The 15,851-nt window shown below is 40.3% G+C and overlaps 1 protein-coding gene across 1 annotated transcript in view; it reads left to right on the top strand.

Annotated features, from left to right (window-relative positions):
* Positions 1 to 15,851, top strand: part of Swap70 (switching B cell complex subunit SWAP70) — a 66,506-nt gene that overhangs the window by 40,096 nt on the left and 10,559 nt on the right. Inside the window, exons 4-7 of the mRNA XM_090348163.1 lie at positions 4,140 to 4,367; positions 9,202 to 9,348; positions 10,964 to 11,072; positions 13,145 to 13,326. Coding sequence (XP_090204289.1) covers positions 4,140 to 4,367; positions 9,202 to 9,348; positions 10,964 to 11,072; positions 13,145 to 13,326 — 666 coding nt within the window. The remainder of the gene's footprint in view (positions 1 to 4,139; positions 4,368 to 9,201; positions 9,349 to 10,963; positions 11,073 to 13,144; positions 13,327 to 15,851) is intronic.

Raw genomic sequence — 15,851 nt, 5'->3', positions numbered from 1 at the left:
TCCATGCTCATAACTGCCTTAGCACTGCATTTCCTTAGAAGCACAATTAGCTGGCTGTGGTGGCACACACCTGTAATCTTAGCACTTAGCAGGCATCATGAGTTTAGGGACAGCCTTTAGGGTTATACAGCAAGATGGTGTTAAAAAAAAAAAATCTAATCTAAGTTCTAGTGACTCATGTCTGTAATCATAATTACTTTGGAGGCTGAGATCTGAGGATTGCGGTTGGAAGCCACACCAGGCAGAAAAGTCTGTAAAACTCTCATCTCTAATTTACCACTCAAAAAAAGCCACATGTAGAGCTGTGGCTCAAGTGGTATAGCACTAGTCTTTAGCAAAAAAAGAAAGAAAGAAAAAGCATTTAAAAAATTAAAAAATTCAGGGACAAGACCTATGCTCTTGAGTTTAAGCCCCACCAGGACTAGCACAAAAAGAAATTTAAAAATCCACTTGCCAGCAACTCCAACCTACAGTCCTACCTACTTAGGAAACTAAAATCTGAAAGATACGGTTTCATGCTAGTCAGGGTAGAAAAGCAGTCCATCTCCAAAATAACCAGCAAAAATCAAGGGTTGAAGTTCAGTGGCTCAAATGATAAAGTGAGAGTGAGTCCCTGGGTTTGGTTCAAACCCTGGTACCTTCCCCTGCCACCCCAAAAAGAATTAGAGTTAATTTTATATATTATGCTCCTGTGCTTCCATGTAGAAAGGAGACACTGGCGCAAATTACTGTGAAATTACTTTATCTAGTCTCTTGAGGTTTACTACATGGTGATTACTAAGCTCTTACCAAATACTGAAAAACATCCTATTAGGTTTTGCTTCCTTTCTGAATAACGTGATAGCAGTTTAAGAGCTGTATTTGAAATAGCTCTTTTTTTTTGCTAGTCCTAGGGGTTGAACACAGGGCCTGGGCACTGTTCTGGAACACTTTTTGTTAAAGGCTAGCGTTCTGCCACTTGAGCCACAGTGCCACTTCTGGCTTTTTCTGTGTATATGGTACCAAGGAATCAAACCCAGGGCTTGTGCATCTAGGAGAGCACTCTACCACTAGTCCTCGCTCCCAGCCCCTTGAACTAGTTTTTGTGTACATATTTTAATGAAATATAATGTGAAAACATAATTAAAATCTCAAAATACAGTGCTTTAATATGTCATGAGTATACAAATTTTTTATTGTTATTATAAGGGCCATGTACAGAGGGATTCCAATTACATGAGTCAGGTAATGGGTACATTACCTTTCATATAGTGTCGTCTGTTCCCTCACTCTTTCCCAGTGAGTATATAAATTTAACTTACAATTTTGTCAGCAGTTTTTAGGCTTTATAAGTTTAAACTAGTGTTTTTATATTTCCAGTAGTCCACCTGCAACTTTTTTTCTCCATCTTCAGTTAATTCTATAAAAACAGTGAGAGTCAAATAAAAATATATGAGGTACATAGAAGTTTGCATTTGGTTTCATTTTCCATAGCTGAGAAAGAAATATGAAGAAGGTTAAATAAATGTTTAAATCTTTTACGTGGTAAAATCAAGGTATTTTGTCACAGATGACAAGAAACAGTGTATCCCCATTTTAGTTTCACAGTTTCCTTCTGAGAATGATTCTGGAAATGTGTATCTATAGAATATAGTTTCTACTTAGTATTTGTTTCCCATTGAGCTTAGAACAAAGCAGGATATATTTGTTGTGGATGTTTTTTGGATGCAATGAAAATCAAATTCAAAATAGTTTTATGAGGCTCTAAATGAAATAAAACACCTGAATTGTGGCTAAGTTAATACATGCTCCTGTTAATGACAACAAAAATAGAGCTTTTTACAATATAAATTTTTGAACTGAAGGCCTGGAAATATCACATGCAGCTTGAAAGTTTAGTCTTTGTTATTTTTGGTGAAACTTGTTTAGAAGGAGGAAGTAAGCTGCTTCCTGAAGTCGAATGAGCTCTCAGAATTGATGTGGGCATTGGCCCACTGGGGAACAGTGGGGCAGCAGGAGACCAGTAGCAGTCTGTGATCATGATAGATCATTTCGTATAATTGGATACTGGGGAATGGGAATGTCTGTCCACAGCCCAGTATAATTTTGTGGAGATTGTGTGGAGAGTCAACTGGAAACAAATCTAAGTTAGTTGTTTAGAACAGTCACTGTAAATACTGAGCAGATGGGTCCTAGGAGCTGATCATAGCATCGTAGGATTTGGGGGTTACTTTCAGGAACGTTCAAGTGAATCCTGAGAGGCTGCCTGAGAGGCTGCTTTGAGAGCTGGGTTGTTTACTGATAAACACTCTGATTGTAAACATGGCAGATGATCTGATATTGAAGAGGAAACTGACGCAGGACTATGAGGGGCTTGGCCTCATTTGCAGTATAGGTGACTTGTGTTGATGTTCATAGGCTGTGCCATCATGGCACTTCACCTGTAGGCCTTCATCCCGTGTATACATGGCCATACATGCAGACTTCCTCTGACCTTATAAGACTTCTTTGGGCGTATAGTTCACAATCTTCCAGCCTACGCCCTTCTTTTTGCTGTCCTGTGTGAGCTTAAACTTTTGTATATGTTAATGCCACTAAGTTATTTTACTTTGAACAAGTATCTTTTCTTTTTGGGGGGTGGCAGGGGTGTGGTGGGGAACCTGATGCTAGGCCTTGAATGCAAGGCCTTGCATTCTTGCTCAAGGCTGGCATTACCTGAGCCATACCTCCATTTTCACCTTTTTGCTGGTTAATTAGAGATTAGAGTCTCTGATTTTTCTGTTAGGCTGGGTTCAAACTTCGATCCTTGGATCTTATCCTCTTGAGTAACTAGGTTGATAGGTGTGTCACTGGTTCGTGGTGAACCAGTTAAGATGTATAACAAATTGCCGGGGCCTACCGGCAGCAAATTGGGGTTCCTGAAATAAGGGGCAGGGACTGGAAAAATTAGAAGAGAGACAAACACATCGGGTCCAGGAGGTCTGCAGCCCAAGCAAAAACTGCCGCCTCGTTTATTCTTAACTCAAAGTTTATATCCCTTCTTGAGACCAGGGCACTGCCAGGTGTTACATCCAGATGGTTAATCAGGGAACTGTTGGGGGTTACATTCATATGGTAAATCTCAGATCAATTGAACAGGAGAAGGCCAAAAAACAATAAGACAATCAAGCAATTATCTGATGCAAATCAAAGTACAGTTTGATTCCACTCTTGCTCCCGACAACAAATGCTTTTTTTTTTTTTGAGGGTTGTACTGGGAGAATCTCCTTTTTTTCACATATTTAAAAAATTGTAATTAATAGAGGGGTTAGAGTTATATTCGCCAGATAGAAGGAGCATTGATACCCCTTCTCAAGAGCCTCCTTTTTGATAGGCAAATGATACCACAGAAACTCCAGTCCTTTAGCTTTTACTTCTTTTGTTTTGTTTTTCTATCTTTCAGACTAATGTTCTGGTTTAGTGAAATATTTATCTAAAAGAATACAGATTACAATGCTATTACTGTATATTCACAGTTTTTTATTCTGTATATAATCATATTATTCTGATAGTGGTTTTTCAGGTTTGGATTCCATGCCTTATTCTAGACTGATATAAAACTATTGGCATTTTATTCATATCCCTCTTCCTGATAATAGGAGTTTTCTAAAGAACTGTTTTTCTGGAGGTGTAAGAACATATACAGAGGGCTGAGAATGTGGTTTAGTGGTAAAGTGCTTGCCTAACTTGCATGAAGCCCTGGGTTTGATTCCTCAGTACCACATACACAGAAAAAGCTGGAAGTGGTGCTGTGGCTTAATTGGTAGAATGCTAGCCTTGAGCTAAAGAAGCTTAGGGACAGTGCCCAGCCCCTGAGTTCAGACCCCAGGACCAGCAAACAAATAAGCAACAACAGAAATCCAAAAAAGAATATATCCTGAATTGATTGTATCAGTGTTAATAATATAAGGCTAGAGCTCTACCACTTGAACCACAGCACCACTTCTGGCTTTTTTCTATGTATGCGGTACCAAGGAATTGAACCCTGGTCTTCGTGCATGCTAGGCAAACACTCTACTGCTAGGCAAACTCCTGGCAAAGTTTTTTTTTTTTTTTTTTTTTTTTTTTTTTTTTTTTTTTTTTTAAGCTGGGAAATAATTTAAAACTTTTTCAAAATACAGATTGAATTCCTGCTAAAGAAACTTACAGAAGCTATGGGAGGAGGTTGGCAGCAAGAACAATTTGAGCACTACAAAGTTAACTTTGATGACAGTAAAGATGGCCTTTCTGTATGGGAACTTATTGAACTTATTGGAAATGGACAGTTCAGCAAAGGCATGGATCGTCAGACAGTATCTATGGCCATTAATGAAGTCTTCAATGAACTTATATTAGATGTGTTGAAACAGGTAAGAGTCCTATAATGCTGTATTTTTCTTCATCTTTAGTATTAACATGTTTGAAGTGAAATGGCATTTCTTTTACAATGATGATGGTATAAGTCACTTGTATTCCTTAGCTCATTTTACACAAATAAAGTTGGGTTATTTCCCTGTCTTGTATTAGACTTTTATTCTCTTCCCTGGGGATTGAACCAGCTTCATGCCTCTAGGCAAGTGATCTATCATTGAGCCATATCCTCCCCAGCTCTGGGCTTTTATTTTAAAGAATAACTGGTAAAACCCTGGAGTTTGGCCTAGTGGTAGGGTACTTACCTAGCATGCACAAAGACCCGGGTTCGATTCCTTGGTACCACATTGAAAAAAGCTGGAAGTGGTGCTGAGGCTCAAGTGGTAGAGTGCTAAGCCTTGAGAAAGTCCAAGGACAGTGCTCAGGCTCTGAGCACTGGCCCAAGCCCAGGACTGGCAAAAAAAAAAAAAAAAAAAAAAAAGAATAACTGGTAAAGTTTTGAAGTATAATTAAGAATCGAAGCTGGGTGCTGGTGGCTCACGCCTATAATCCTAGCTACTGAGGAGGATGCACCTGAGGATTTTGCTTCAAAGACGGCCCAGGCATGAAAGTCCTTGAGCCTCCTATCTCCAATTAATCACCAGAAAACCGGAAGTAGTATTGTGGCTCAAGTGACAGAGCACTAGTCTTGAGCTGAAGAGCTCAGGGACAGTGCTCAGGCTCAGAGTTCAAGCTCCATGACTGATTTAAAAAAAAAAAAAGAATTGAGAAGTAGGTATTTTAGAAGAATTGTTTAGGCTGGGTGCTATTAGCTCACGCCTATAAGTCCTCAGAGGGCTGAGGTTTGAAGCCAGAAAGGCAAGAATGTCTTGAACAAAAAATGCTCAGGGACATTTTCCATGCCCTGAGTTCAAGCCTTAAGATTAGTGTACATGTGTAAATACACACACATACACACACACACACACACTAGCACACACACACACTTGTTGAAAAGCTGGAACTGGAGTTTTGGCCCAAGTGATAGAGCACCAGCAGTAAGTGAACAAGTCAAGTGTGAGGTGAGGCTCTGAGTTCAAGCTCTAGTACTGGCACAGGGAGATAATAATAATAATTTAAATACTACTTTCCTGCTTTCAATAAAATGCTCTTATATCACGTGAACATGCATATTGTTGACTTGGAAAGATATCCTTTCATTGTGAAAACATAGGTGCCTAGGATCTACTGTTTTCTAATCCCTTTTGTGCAAAATGATGTATGTGTGTAGATCTCTTGAAGGATGCTTGCCAAATTTTCTTTTTCCTTTTCCCTTCCTTCTCCCTTCCTCCTTGCCTCTTCCTTCTCCCTTCTTCCTCCTCCCTTTGTCCTCTTCCCTCCTTCCTCTTCCCTCTTCCGTCTTCCCTCCTCCTCCTCAGTTTAAACTCTACCACTTGACAACTCCCAGACATTCTTTTCTCCTCTAGCCCTTGCCCTCCTCTCCTTCTTGTACATATCGGGTTTGAAAATGGGGCCTGGAAGTTGTCAAGACTAGTGCTGTACCATTTGAGCCACAGCTCTATTTACAACTTTTTGCTAGTTAATTGGAAATAAGAGTCTCAGAGAGGGGGCCGGGAATTTGGCCTAGTGGTAGAGTACTTTGCCTAGCATACATGAAGACTCAGGTTTGATTCCTCGGTACCACATACGTAGAGAAAAGCCAGAAGTGGTGCTAAGGCTCAAGTGGTAGAGCTTTGGCCTTGAGAAAGTCCAAGGACAGTGCTCAGGCCCTGAGCTCAAGCCCAGGACTGGCAAAAAAAAAAAAAAAAAAGAGTCTCAGAGAGGTTTCCTGCCCAAACTCGCTTTGAACCACAATCCTTTTATGTCAGCCTTCTGGGTAACTAGGATTACAGATGTGAGTCACTGGTTTTTGACCCTTCTTTTCTTTTTTTTTTTGCCAGTCCTGGGGCTGAAACTCAGGACTTGAGCATTGTTCTTGGGCTGTCTCAAGGCTAGCACTCTACCATTTGAGCCACAACACCACTTCTGGCTTTTCTATGTATGTGGTACTGAGGAATCGAACCTAGGTCTTTGTGCATGCTAGGCAAACACTGTACCACTAGGCCAAGCTCCCAGCCCTGACCCTTATTTTGTTTCCTAGTCCTTTGCTATAATGTTAGACTACCTTCATGATTTTGTAATTTTTTTTATGAAGTTAGAAGAATGCCTGTACTTTAAGAAAAAGATATTTCCATATAGTGAAGTTGCACTTGTCTCATTACACTGTTGTCTTTGTGTTCTCAGCACTAACATAATGTCTGACATATATCTATTTATGTATATATATATATTTATATATGAAGCTTAATGCTTGTTAAGTAGAATTTGTTTCTATTTTAGTGGCTCCTACATTATTAAGAAGAATAATAACTTATAATAACTAATAGCCTTCATTTTGGGTTTCCTTACTTTGCTCCTTTCTGTGTTCACTAGATGATATGTTGCCTTTGCTCTTTTTTCCTCCAGTAGACTCCATCAATAAACATTAATTGAAGCTTAACTTGTATAGGCTTTGGTATTACAAAGCCTATAAATACAATTTTTGTCTGAAGATGACTTCTAGGCCCATTAGAAGGGGAAGATAGAGAACCACAAATGAATTTTATTATAAGAACCTGAACAAGTTATATGATTTAAGACTAGTATAATAATTCAGTGGAATTTACAGCCAAACTAATATTGTTCACTCACTTGTTTTTTAAAAAAAAATTGTTATTTTGGGGCTGGGAGTTTGGCCTAGTGGTAGAGTGCTTGCCTAGCATACATGAAGACCCGGGTTTGACTCCTCAGTACCACATACATAGAAAAATCCAGGGGGTAGTGCTGTGGTAGAGTTCTAGCTCTAGCCTTGAGAAAGCCCAAGGACAATGCTCAGGCCCCAAGTTCAAGCCCCAAGACTGTCCAAAAAGTGTGTGTGTGTGTGTGTGTGTGTGTGTGTGTGTGTGTGTATATATATTATTATTATTTTGGTATCAGTCCTTAGGCTTGAATTCAGAGCCTGGTACTGTTCCTGAACATTTTTTGTTTAAGACTGCCACTCTGCCACTGAAGCTACAGCTTTACTTCTGGCTTTTTTTGGTGATAAATTGGAAATAAGAGTCTCACAGACTTTCCTGCTTGGGCTGGCTTTGAATTGTGTTCCTTAGATCTCTGCCTCCTGAGTAGCTAGGATTAGAGGTGTGAACCACTGGTGTTCAGCTCATTTATTCATTTATGAAGCCAATCTCACTATGTTACTGAGACTATCCTTGAACTCTGGATCCTCCTGCCTCCATCTCCCAAGTGCATCACCATACCTGTGTCCCATTTATTATTTTGAATTGAATCAAAGATTTTTCATCTTACCAGTAAATATTTCAATAAATAGCTCCAATGATAAGAAACTTAAGAAAATTCTCAGTGTTATTAAAATCAAGGGTCTTGATATCTGTTTGTCATTCTCTCTTGTCTGTCTCTCTATGTCAAATTCAGGGCCTGTGCTTATTAGGCAAGTACAAATACTCTACCACTTGAGGGCACTGCTTCTAGCCCCTCCCCTTTTTGTAGATAATATTTTTTATTGTGATTATGTGGTTACATATATTTTACAGTACTGTGACATAGTTATTCTTAGCAATTATCACATTCATTTATTTTACTATTACAATACTAAGCATCATTGTTCTAGTCTACAAAATTTATAAATGTTGGACTATACAAAAATCTCTAGACTTACCTAGAACAAAAGGCCTTTGAATAATGGCAATGAAACTATTTCTTCCAGGTTAGCTGTTATGTACATTTCTTCTCTTTGTTAGAGATTCGGTTGTTCCTTCTTTCTCATTCTCTCTGTTCAGTCATTGCTCTTGCATTGTTTAGATCTAATACCCACATATCAGGGCGACTATGAGCCTTTTTTTCCTTTGGTCTTGTCTTATCTCACTTAACATGATTTGCTATAGGTCCATCCACTTCCCAGCAAATGTCATTATTTTATCTTTTCTCCCCCGCCTTTTGTGGGTCCTGGGGCTTGAACTCTAGGCCTGGGCACAAAGGTCCTTGAGCTCTTCAGCTCAAGGCTACCACCCTACCCCTGGAGCTATAGCCCCACTTCCCATTTTCTAGCATTTAATTGAGTCTCTTGGTCTTTTGTGCCCGGGCTGGCTTTGAACCTTGATCCTCAGATCTCAGTCTCCTGAGTAGCTAGGATTATAGGCGTGAACCACTGTGGCCGGCTTCCTGCCCCCTCCCCCCAGTTTTTTTAGAGTTCTACCACTTGAACCCAGGTCTTTGTGCATGCTAGGCAAGTACTCTACCACTAGGCCAAACTCCTGGCCCCATGCCCCCTTTTTATATACCCTTTGGGTAGAGTTATCTTTGAAATGTCTGAGATTATATAAAACTCTTTATTTTGGGCCAGGGGGTTTGGCCTAGTGGTGGAGTACTTGCATAGTGTGCATGAAGACCCAGATTCAATTCCTTGGTACCACATATATAGAAAAAGCTGTAGCTCAAGTGGTAGAGTGCTAGCCTTGAGGAAAGCCCATGGACAGTGCTCAGGCCCTGAGTTCAAGCCCCAGGACTGGCAAAAACAAAACAAAAACAAAGTCCCTCTTATTTCCATATGCTTATATGATTTGGGGTATAATGCCCTTGACCTTCATAGATTCTTGAAGGGTCCACAAAGGACTAGAACTATTGGCATCACATATTCAGGGCCATATATCAGATAATGAAGTAAAAAAGACTATCAGGAAGAAATAAATCTCAGCTCTTACAAATGAAAGCACAACCAAATGATTTAATCTTTCCTAGGGTTACATGATGAAAAAAGGCCATCGACGGAAAAACTGGACAGAACGTTGGTTTGTACTAAAACCCAACATCATCTCTTACTATGTGAGTGAGGACCTAAAAGATAAGAAAGGAGATGTTTTACTGGACGAAAACTGCTGCGTAGAGGTTAGTCTATTCCTTCTTCGTGTGCTTACTTGGTGCTGCCCCCTGCTGCTGAGGGACTTTCTCATCTCTCCCGTATCCCAGAGCTTGCCTTCAAATAATTCCTAAATTTACATTTCCAAAACAGTGTAGGCACGCCCTTGTTTCTGAGCCAAAAATTAAACCTAACTAACAAGTTTGATTTCATATATTATACTCATTTATAAAGCATCTAATTCATTGTATATTTCTGGAGTCATTTATGGAACAAAGTAGAATAAAACACACACACATACACAATATCAGTAAGACAACACTTAGAATCCAGGATATACCACACACGTGCACTGGTCCTGGGGCTTGAACTGAGGGCCTACGCACTGTCCCTGAATTTTTTTTATTTTGCTCTCTTCCACATGAGCCACATCTCCACTTCTAGCTTTTTCAGTGTTTAACTAGAGATAAAAGTCCTATGAAATTTTCTGCCTGGGCTGGCTTTGAACCACAACCTTAAGATCTCAGTCTCCTCAGTAGGTAGGATTACATGTGTGAGCCACTGGTGCCCAACTTATTTTGTTTTTGAGTCACTAGGTAATGTGGGTTGGCCTTGAACTTATAATCCTCTTGCTTTATCCTCATGGTGGTACACCATAACTGGCATAAATTCTGGGGAATTTGAGTACATTAAATAAAAGAAGATTTGGCATTATATTTGAATATTTTCAGTGACTTTTTATTTTATAAAGGAGTGAAGCCTTAAAGAACAGAATTTTTGGGCGCTTTTGCAAAAGGTTTCTTTTGTTTGATTTTTGTGGTGCTAGAGATAGCACTTAGAGCCTGCACATGTTAGGCAAGTACTCTGCTGCTGAGTTATATCCTCAAGCTGAGTTTTTGATTTGTATGTAAACTACCTCTATGTCTATATTTGTCAAATAATATTTGAAAGACCTGAACTCTCACTTATGAGCTGTAGTGCATTTTGATGAATGAAACGGCATGTATATATTAATGCTTTGGAATCTGTTTAGATTAAACTAAACAAAAACAATTCACTACAAGCCATACCATTTGAGTCATAAGGATAACGGACAGGAACCACAGGGTTGGCAAAAACATATCCCAGGCACAAAGAAAAGCCATAGCAGGTAGAGGTAGAAATCACCCTGGGTCAGAAGCTTTGTATATCAATACCTCTTGTGATAATGAGTGTGCCTTTGGGGATTCTTGCATGGGAAAAGCACAGGTTGGAGTTGCTCTACTCAGCAAAGTCCAGACCAAAGCATCCAGCATACTGTCAGCTGTTGGTTGTTTTCCTTGAACAGATGTGGTATGCCAGTTACTGGTTGTTGTGACCATAAGTAATACCACCTAGGGAAGAGTATTAGTAATAAATCAGTAATTTACATTATATGTTAATTGACGATGAATCTCAGTCAGATGGGTATAAATAATAATTATTGCAGTTAAGTGCCAGGCATGTTGGCACATCTGTAACTAAGTACTTGAGGAGGCTGAGGCAGGAGGATTAGAAATTCAAAGTTGTCTTGGGCTACATAATGAGATCCTTTCTTAGAAACACAACAACACAAAGCAAAAAAAGAATAAAAACTTAAACAACTAACTGTGCTTTTCTTTTTAGCCTCTGCCTGATAAAGATGGTAGGAAATGCCTTTTTCTAATAAAATGTCTTGATAAGACCTTTGAAATTAGTGCTTCAGATAAAAAGAAGAAACAAGAGTGGATTCAGGGTAAGGCAGCTTTTATTATTTTCTATAATAAAATTTGAGAGCTTTGACTTTGTATTTTTGAATCTCATGAAAGATGCTAAGATTTTTTTTTCTTTTTTCTTTCATTTGTTGTTTCTAAATGTGATGTAGTAGCTGGAAAAAAATGGTTACACTATCCTGTGTTCTACGTCTAGCCCCTGGAATCCTATATATTTAGGAGGTAGAGACCTGGAAGATCACAATCTGGGGCCAGCCTGGGCCAAAGGTTTTTGCTTTGTTGTTTGTTTTTTTTTGGTTGGTTGTGGGTCTTGAACTCTGGGCTTGGGTGCTGTCCCTGTGCTCTTCAGCTCAAGCTAGTGCTCCACCACTTAAGCCACAGTGCTACTTCTGGTTTTCTGGTGGTTAATTGGAAATAAGAGTCTCATGGACTTTTGTGCCTGGGCTGGTTTTGAACTCCGATCCTCAGATCTCGACCTCCTGAGTAGCTAGGATTACAGACGTGAGCCACCAGTGCCTGGCTAAAAAGTTTTTGAGACTTCAGTCTCAACCAGTAAAAAACTAGATACAGTGGTGTACTTCTGTTGTCTAGCATAAATAGGAAGACTAGGTCTGCCCTGGGCAAAAAGTGACACCCTATCTCAAAATAAAAGCAAAGCTGGTAGTTTACATCTGTAATCTTAGCTAGTAAGGAGGGTGAAGTCCAAGGATTGCATGATTGTTTTTCTTTTTAGTCCCAATCCTAGGGCTTGAATCAGGGCCTAGGAGCTGTCCCTGAGCGAGTTTGCTTTTGTTTTTGTTTTCCCCTGAAAGCTAGTGCTCTAGCACTTGAACCACAGTTCCATCTCCAGCTTTTTTTTTTTTCTTCTGTGATTAATTGGAGATAAAAGAGTCTCACAGGCTTCCTCCCCAGGCTGACTTTAAATCCATATCCTTAGATCTCAGCCTCTTGAGTATCTAGGATTACAGCCATGAGCCATTGGCGTCCAGAAGGATTACAGGTTTTTGTTTTTTTTTTTTTTTTTTGCCAGTCCTGGGCTTGAGCTCAGGGCCTGAGCACTGTCCTTGGACTTTCTCAAGGCTAGAGCTCTACCACTTGAGCCTCAGCACCACTTCCGGCTTTTTTCTATGTATGTGGTACCGAGGAATCGAACCCGGGTCTTCATGCATGCTAGGCAAGCACTTTAACCAATAGGCCAAACTCCCTGCCAGAAGGATTACAGTTCTGAAGATAGCATGGCTAGAAGAGTCCACAAAACTTCATCTCCATTTAGCCAGCAAAAATGCCAGACTGGGAAGTGGCACTATGGCTCAACATGGTAGAGTGGTAGCCTTGAGCTGAAGAGCTCAGGGACAGCATTCAAACCCAGTGTTCAAGCCCCATGTCACACACAAAAAAAAGCCAGACTGAAGGTGTTTCTCAAGTGGTAGTACCAGGTATGAGTAAGCAAGCCAAAGAGAGCTGCAAACCTCTGAGTTCAAGGCCTATTCTTGGCACAAAATAATATGAGATTATGCTATAAAGGATATGCGTGTAGAATTTACAAAAATTGGGCTGAAACATGGCTCAGTGTAGATTGTCATCCTAGCGAGTACAAGGTCTTAGGTTCAAACCTCAGTACTGTGCTCCACAGTTGATTCTTCACTTACCTAACATGATACTCTTTATATGTATTAATGAATATTATCACTAAGTGGTAGCTACTGTTACCTTTTACACTTTCAGAAAGGAAGTGTATAGGGACGGGGTTTTAAAAGGTATAAATTAGGGACAGATTCATTATACCAGGCAACTTTAGCTTTGCCCTTATTGTATGTTAGACAGAAAGGTGTTAAGTGTTGTCAGAAGTTCTTAAAAGGCAATCCAGTATTCCCAAAAGGAATGTCTCTCTAAGTTCTGTTGTACAGTTAACAGTTCTGGACTTGGAGAAGAAGATACTGATATTGCAAAGATTTGATGCTTATTTAGGATCTATCACTACTCACTGACAAAATCAGAATCCACACTGGGTCTCTATCTTCCCACTGTCCTTTTGGGTAACAGACATATAAAGAATAAAATGTATTTCCTATTCTTTCTCTTACACATTTTACAGCCATCCATTCTACCATCCATCTGCTGAAGCTGGGTAGCCCTCCCCCACACAAAGAGGCGCGCCAGCGCCGCAAAGAACTCCGTAAGAAGCTGCTGGCTGAGCAGGAGGAGTTGGAGAGGCAGATGAAGGAACTCCAGGCTGCCAATGAAAACAAGCAGCAGGAGCTAGAGACTGTGAGGAAGGTGGGTTTGGATATAGGTGAGGAAAGTGGATTTGTCATTTCAGTGCAGAATCATCAGCTGCCTTGGGAGCTTTGGTTTCACCTACATGAGGCTAGTGCAGTGTCAGGAGGAGGTTTTGGTGACTTGTTTTCTCAAGAACATTGTCCAGGCCACTCTCAGGAACTCTGCTTTCCCAGTCTTGAATGTAAGTTAGTCTCAGGGCAGCAGAAACATCTTATTGACTTATTATAAAAAGAGTGAGCACATTTGCATTTTGACAGGAGAAAGACGAGAAATTCCATCTTCCTGAGAATGTTGATGTTGTTTTGGGGTGTCTGGCACAAGCTTTATTGTTTAATATCTTATAGAGCTCTTTGTTTTTATCCTATTTAGAATTCAATGAATTCTTAGATGTGTGGAGTAGTGTCTATCATATTGGATATGATATACTTTCAGGTATTGGTTTTTCACCTATTTCCCTCTTCCCCATTTCCTCTTTCCCTTCTACTTATTTAGATGTTAGGGCACATACTGATGTTCCACTCATTTCTCTGAGGCTCTGTTTATTTTTTATTTATTTTTTCTTTTTTCTGATGGCCTAATTTCTGGTCATCTCTTCAGTGGAATCTTGCAGGTCAAGTATATATTGAATCTACTGAATTTTTTCATGTCAGTTACTAAACTTCAGAATCTCAATTTATTGTCTTTTATAATTTATCTTTTTCTTAATATTCTCTATGTGATGAAATATCATTATTCTTCCCTTTCCTTTAAGCATGGCTTCCTTTAATTTTTTTGTGTGTGCGTCAGTCATGGGGCTCAAATTCTGGGCCTGGGCGCTCTCTCCGAGCTCTTCAGCTCAAGGCTACCACCCTACCCCTTGGGCCACTGCACCACTTAGAGTTATGTAGTGGCTAATTGGAGATAAGAGTCTCTCAGACTTTAGTGCTTTAGGGTCCTGGGCTGGCTTTGCAGTGCTATCCTCAGATCTCAGCCTTCTGAATAGCTAGGATTACAGGCATGAGCCACCATGCCTGGCTTCCTTTAATTAATTCTTTGAACTTGTTTGTAACTGCCTTGAAGTCTTCTGGTAAATGTACCATTTGTCCTGCTTTAAAGGCAGTTTCTTCTGCCTGTTTTTTGTCAAGTATTTTTTTTTTTGTATTTCATAAATTTTTATTGAAAGCTAGATGGCTAAGATAATATGACAGCTATGGATACTAGTTCTGACACCCGGCCTCTAGGGCTGTTGTTGTTTGTTCATTTATTTGCTTAGTGACATGGACTGGACTCTTTCCAAGACTTTTCTAATTGCAGGAAAGCCTCGCATTGTGTTCCTCAGAAGCATAGCTTTGGGTATACATAGTCATCTTGATGACCCTCATTTAGCAGAGCTCTCTGATCATCTCTTCCTCCTCCTCCTCCTCTTCCTCCTCTTCCTCCCCCCCCCCCCCCCATTATGCAGTTTGCCTTTGTGGTACTCTTGGCTGATTGCTTGTTTTTCTTAGTATCTGAAACCTAAGTGTTCCATGTGTAGTCAAGGCCAGTCTGAGCCATGTTCCTACCACATGAAGGCTCTGCTTCACTGTCTCTTCCTCTGGTTCTGCCTCACTGATGGTTGGTCTGTCGTTTGATTTGTTATTCTTTGTCTATCCTGGGGCTTGAACTCAGGGCCTGGGTGTTGTTCAGAGCTCTTTTGCTCAAGACTAGAGCTCGACAACTTTGAGCCACAGAGCCTTTGTTTTATTACACAGCTATCAATTGTCTCTTAGTTATTTGCCACCAGAACCTCCCTTGTTTTTGAAAGTATCCTAAGACTTGTGCCTTTACACCTTTTCAAATAGAATCACTTATTTCAATAGAAAGCAACAGAGACTGAGGAAAATGTCTGTACTGTGTTCTGAAGCCAAGTGCTTCTTTTTTTGTCAATTGTTGGGCTTGAATTCAGAGCCTGGGTGCTGACCTTGAACCTTTGTGTTCAGGGCTAGAGCTCTACTATTTGAGTCACAGCACCACTTCCAGTTTTTGAGTGGTTGAAATAAGAGTCTTCAATTATCTTTTCTGACTGGACTGGCTTTGAATCAAGATCCTCAGACCTCAGTCTCCTGAGTAGTTAGCATTACAGCCACAGGTGCTGGCCTACTAAGTGCTTCTTTTGGAGTAATTTTTCTTTATTTGGGGCCTGTCACTAGGTAGAAGAGATAGTCTTTAATCCTCACTGCTTTCCTTCATGTGGTACTGTTTTTGTCCTACAAGTGAATTGGGATGAGGATGATCAGGCCTTTTCTTCTCAGTCTGCCCACCTGAGAGTGGGGGCTGGTGGAGAGCCCCAGGCCTCTCAGCATCTTGCCTGGCATCGAGTTTCTGCAGAAAGAGCTCAGGAGGGTGAAAAATACTGGAGGTCTGGCTCTCCTGGGGAGAGCATAGCCCTGGACTGTGATCTGATGGCAGAAGGAGCCCCTCTGTGGCTTTCATTTACTAGGAATGGAACTTCCTTCTCACTGTAAAGGGAAATAAAAGGGAGTGCATTATGCCAGACATGCTGT

The sequence above is a fragment of the Megascapheus bottae genome, chromosome 16 (assembly GCF_031878675.1).
Source record: "Megascapheus bottae isolate mThoBot1 chromosome 16, mThoBot2.hap1, whole genome shotgun sequence".
NCBI classification, from domain to species: Eukaryota; Metazoa; Chordata; class Mammalia; order Rodentia; family Geomyidae; genus Megascapheus; species Megascapheus bottae.
The sequence above is the reverse complement of the archived record's forward strand: the minus strand, read 5'-3'. Positions and strand labels throughout refer to the sequence as shown.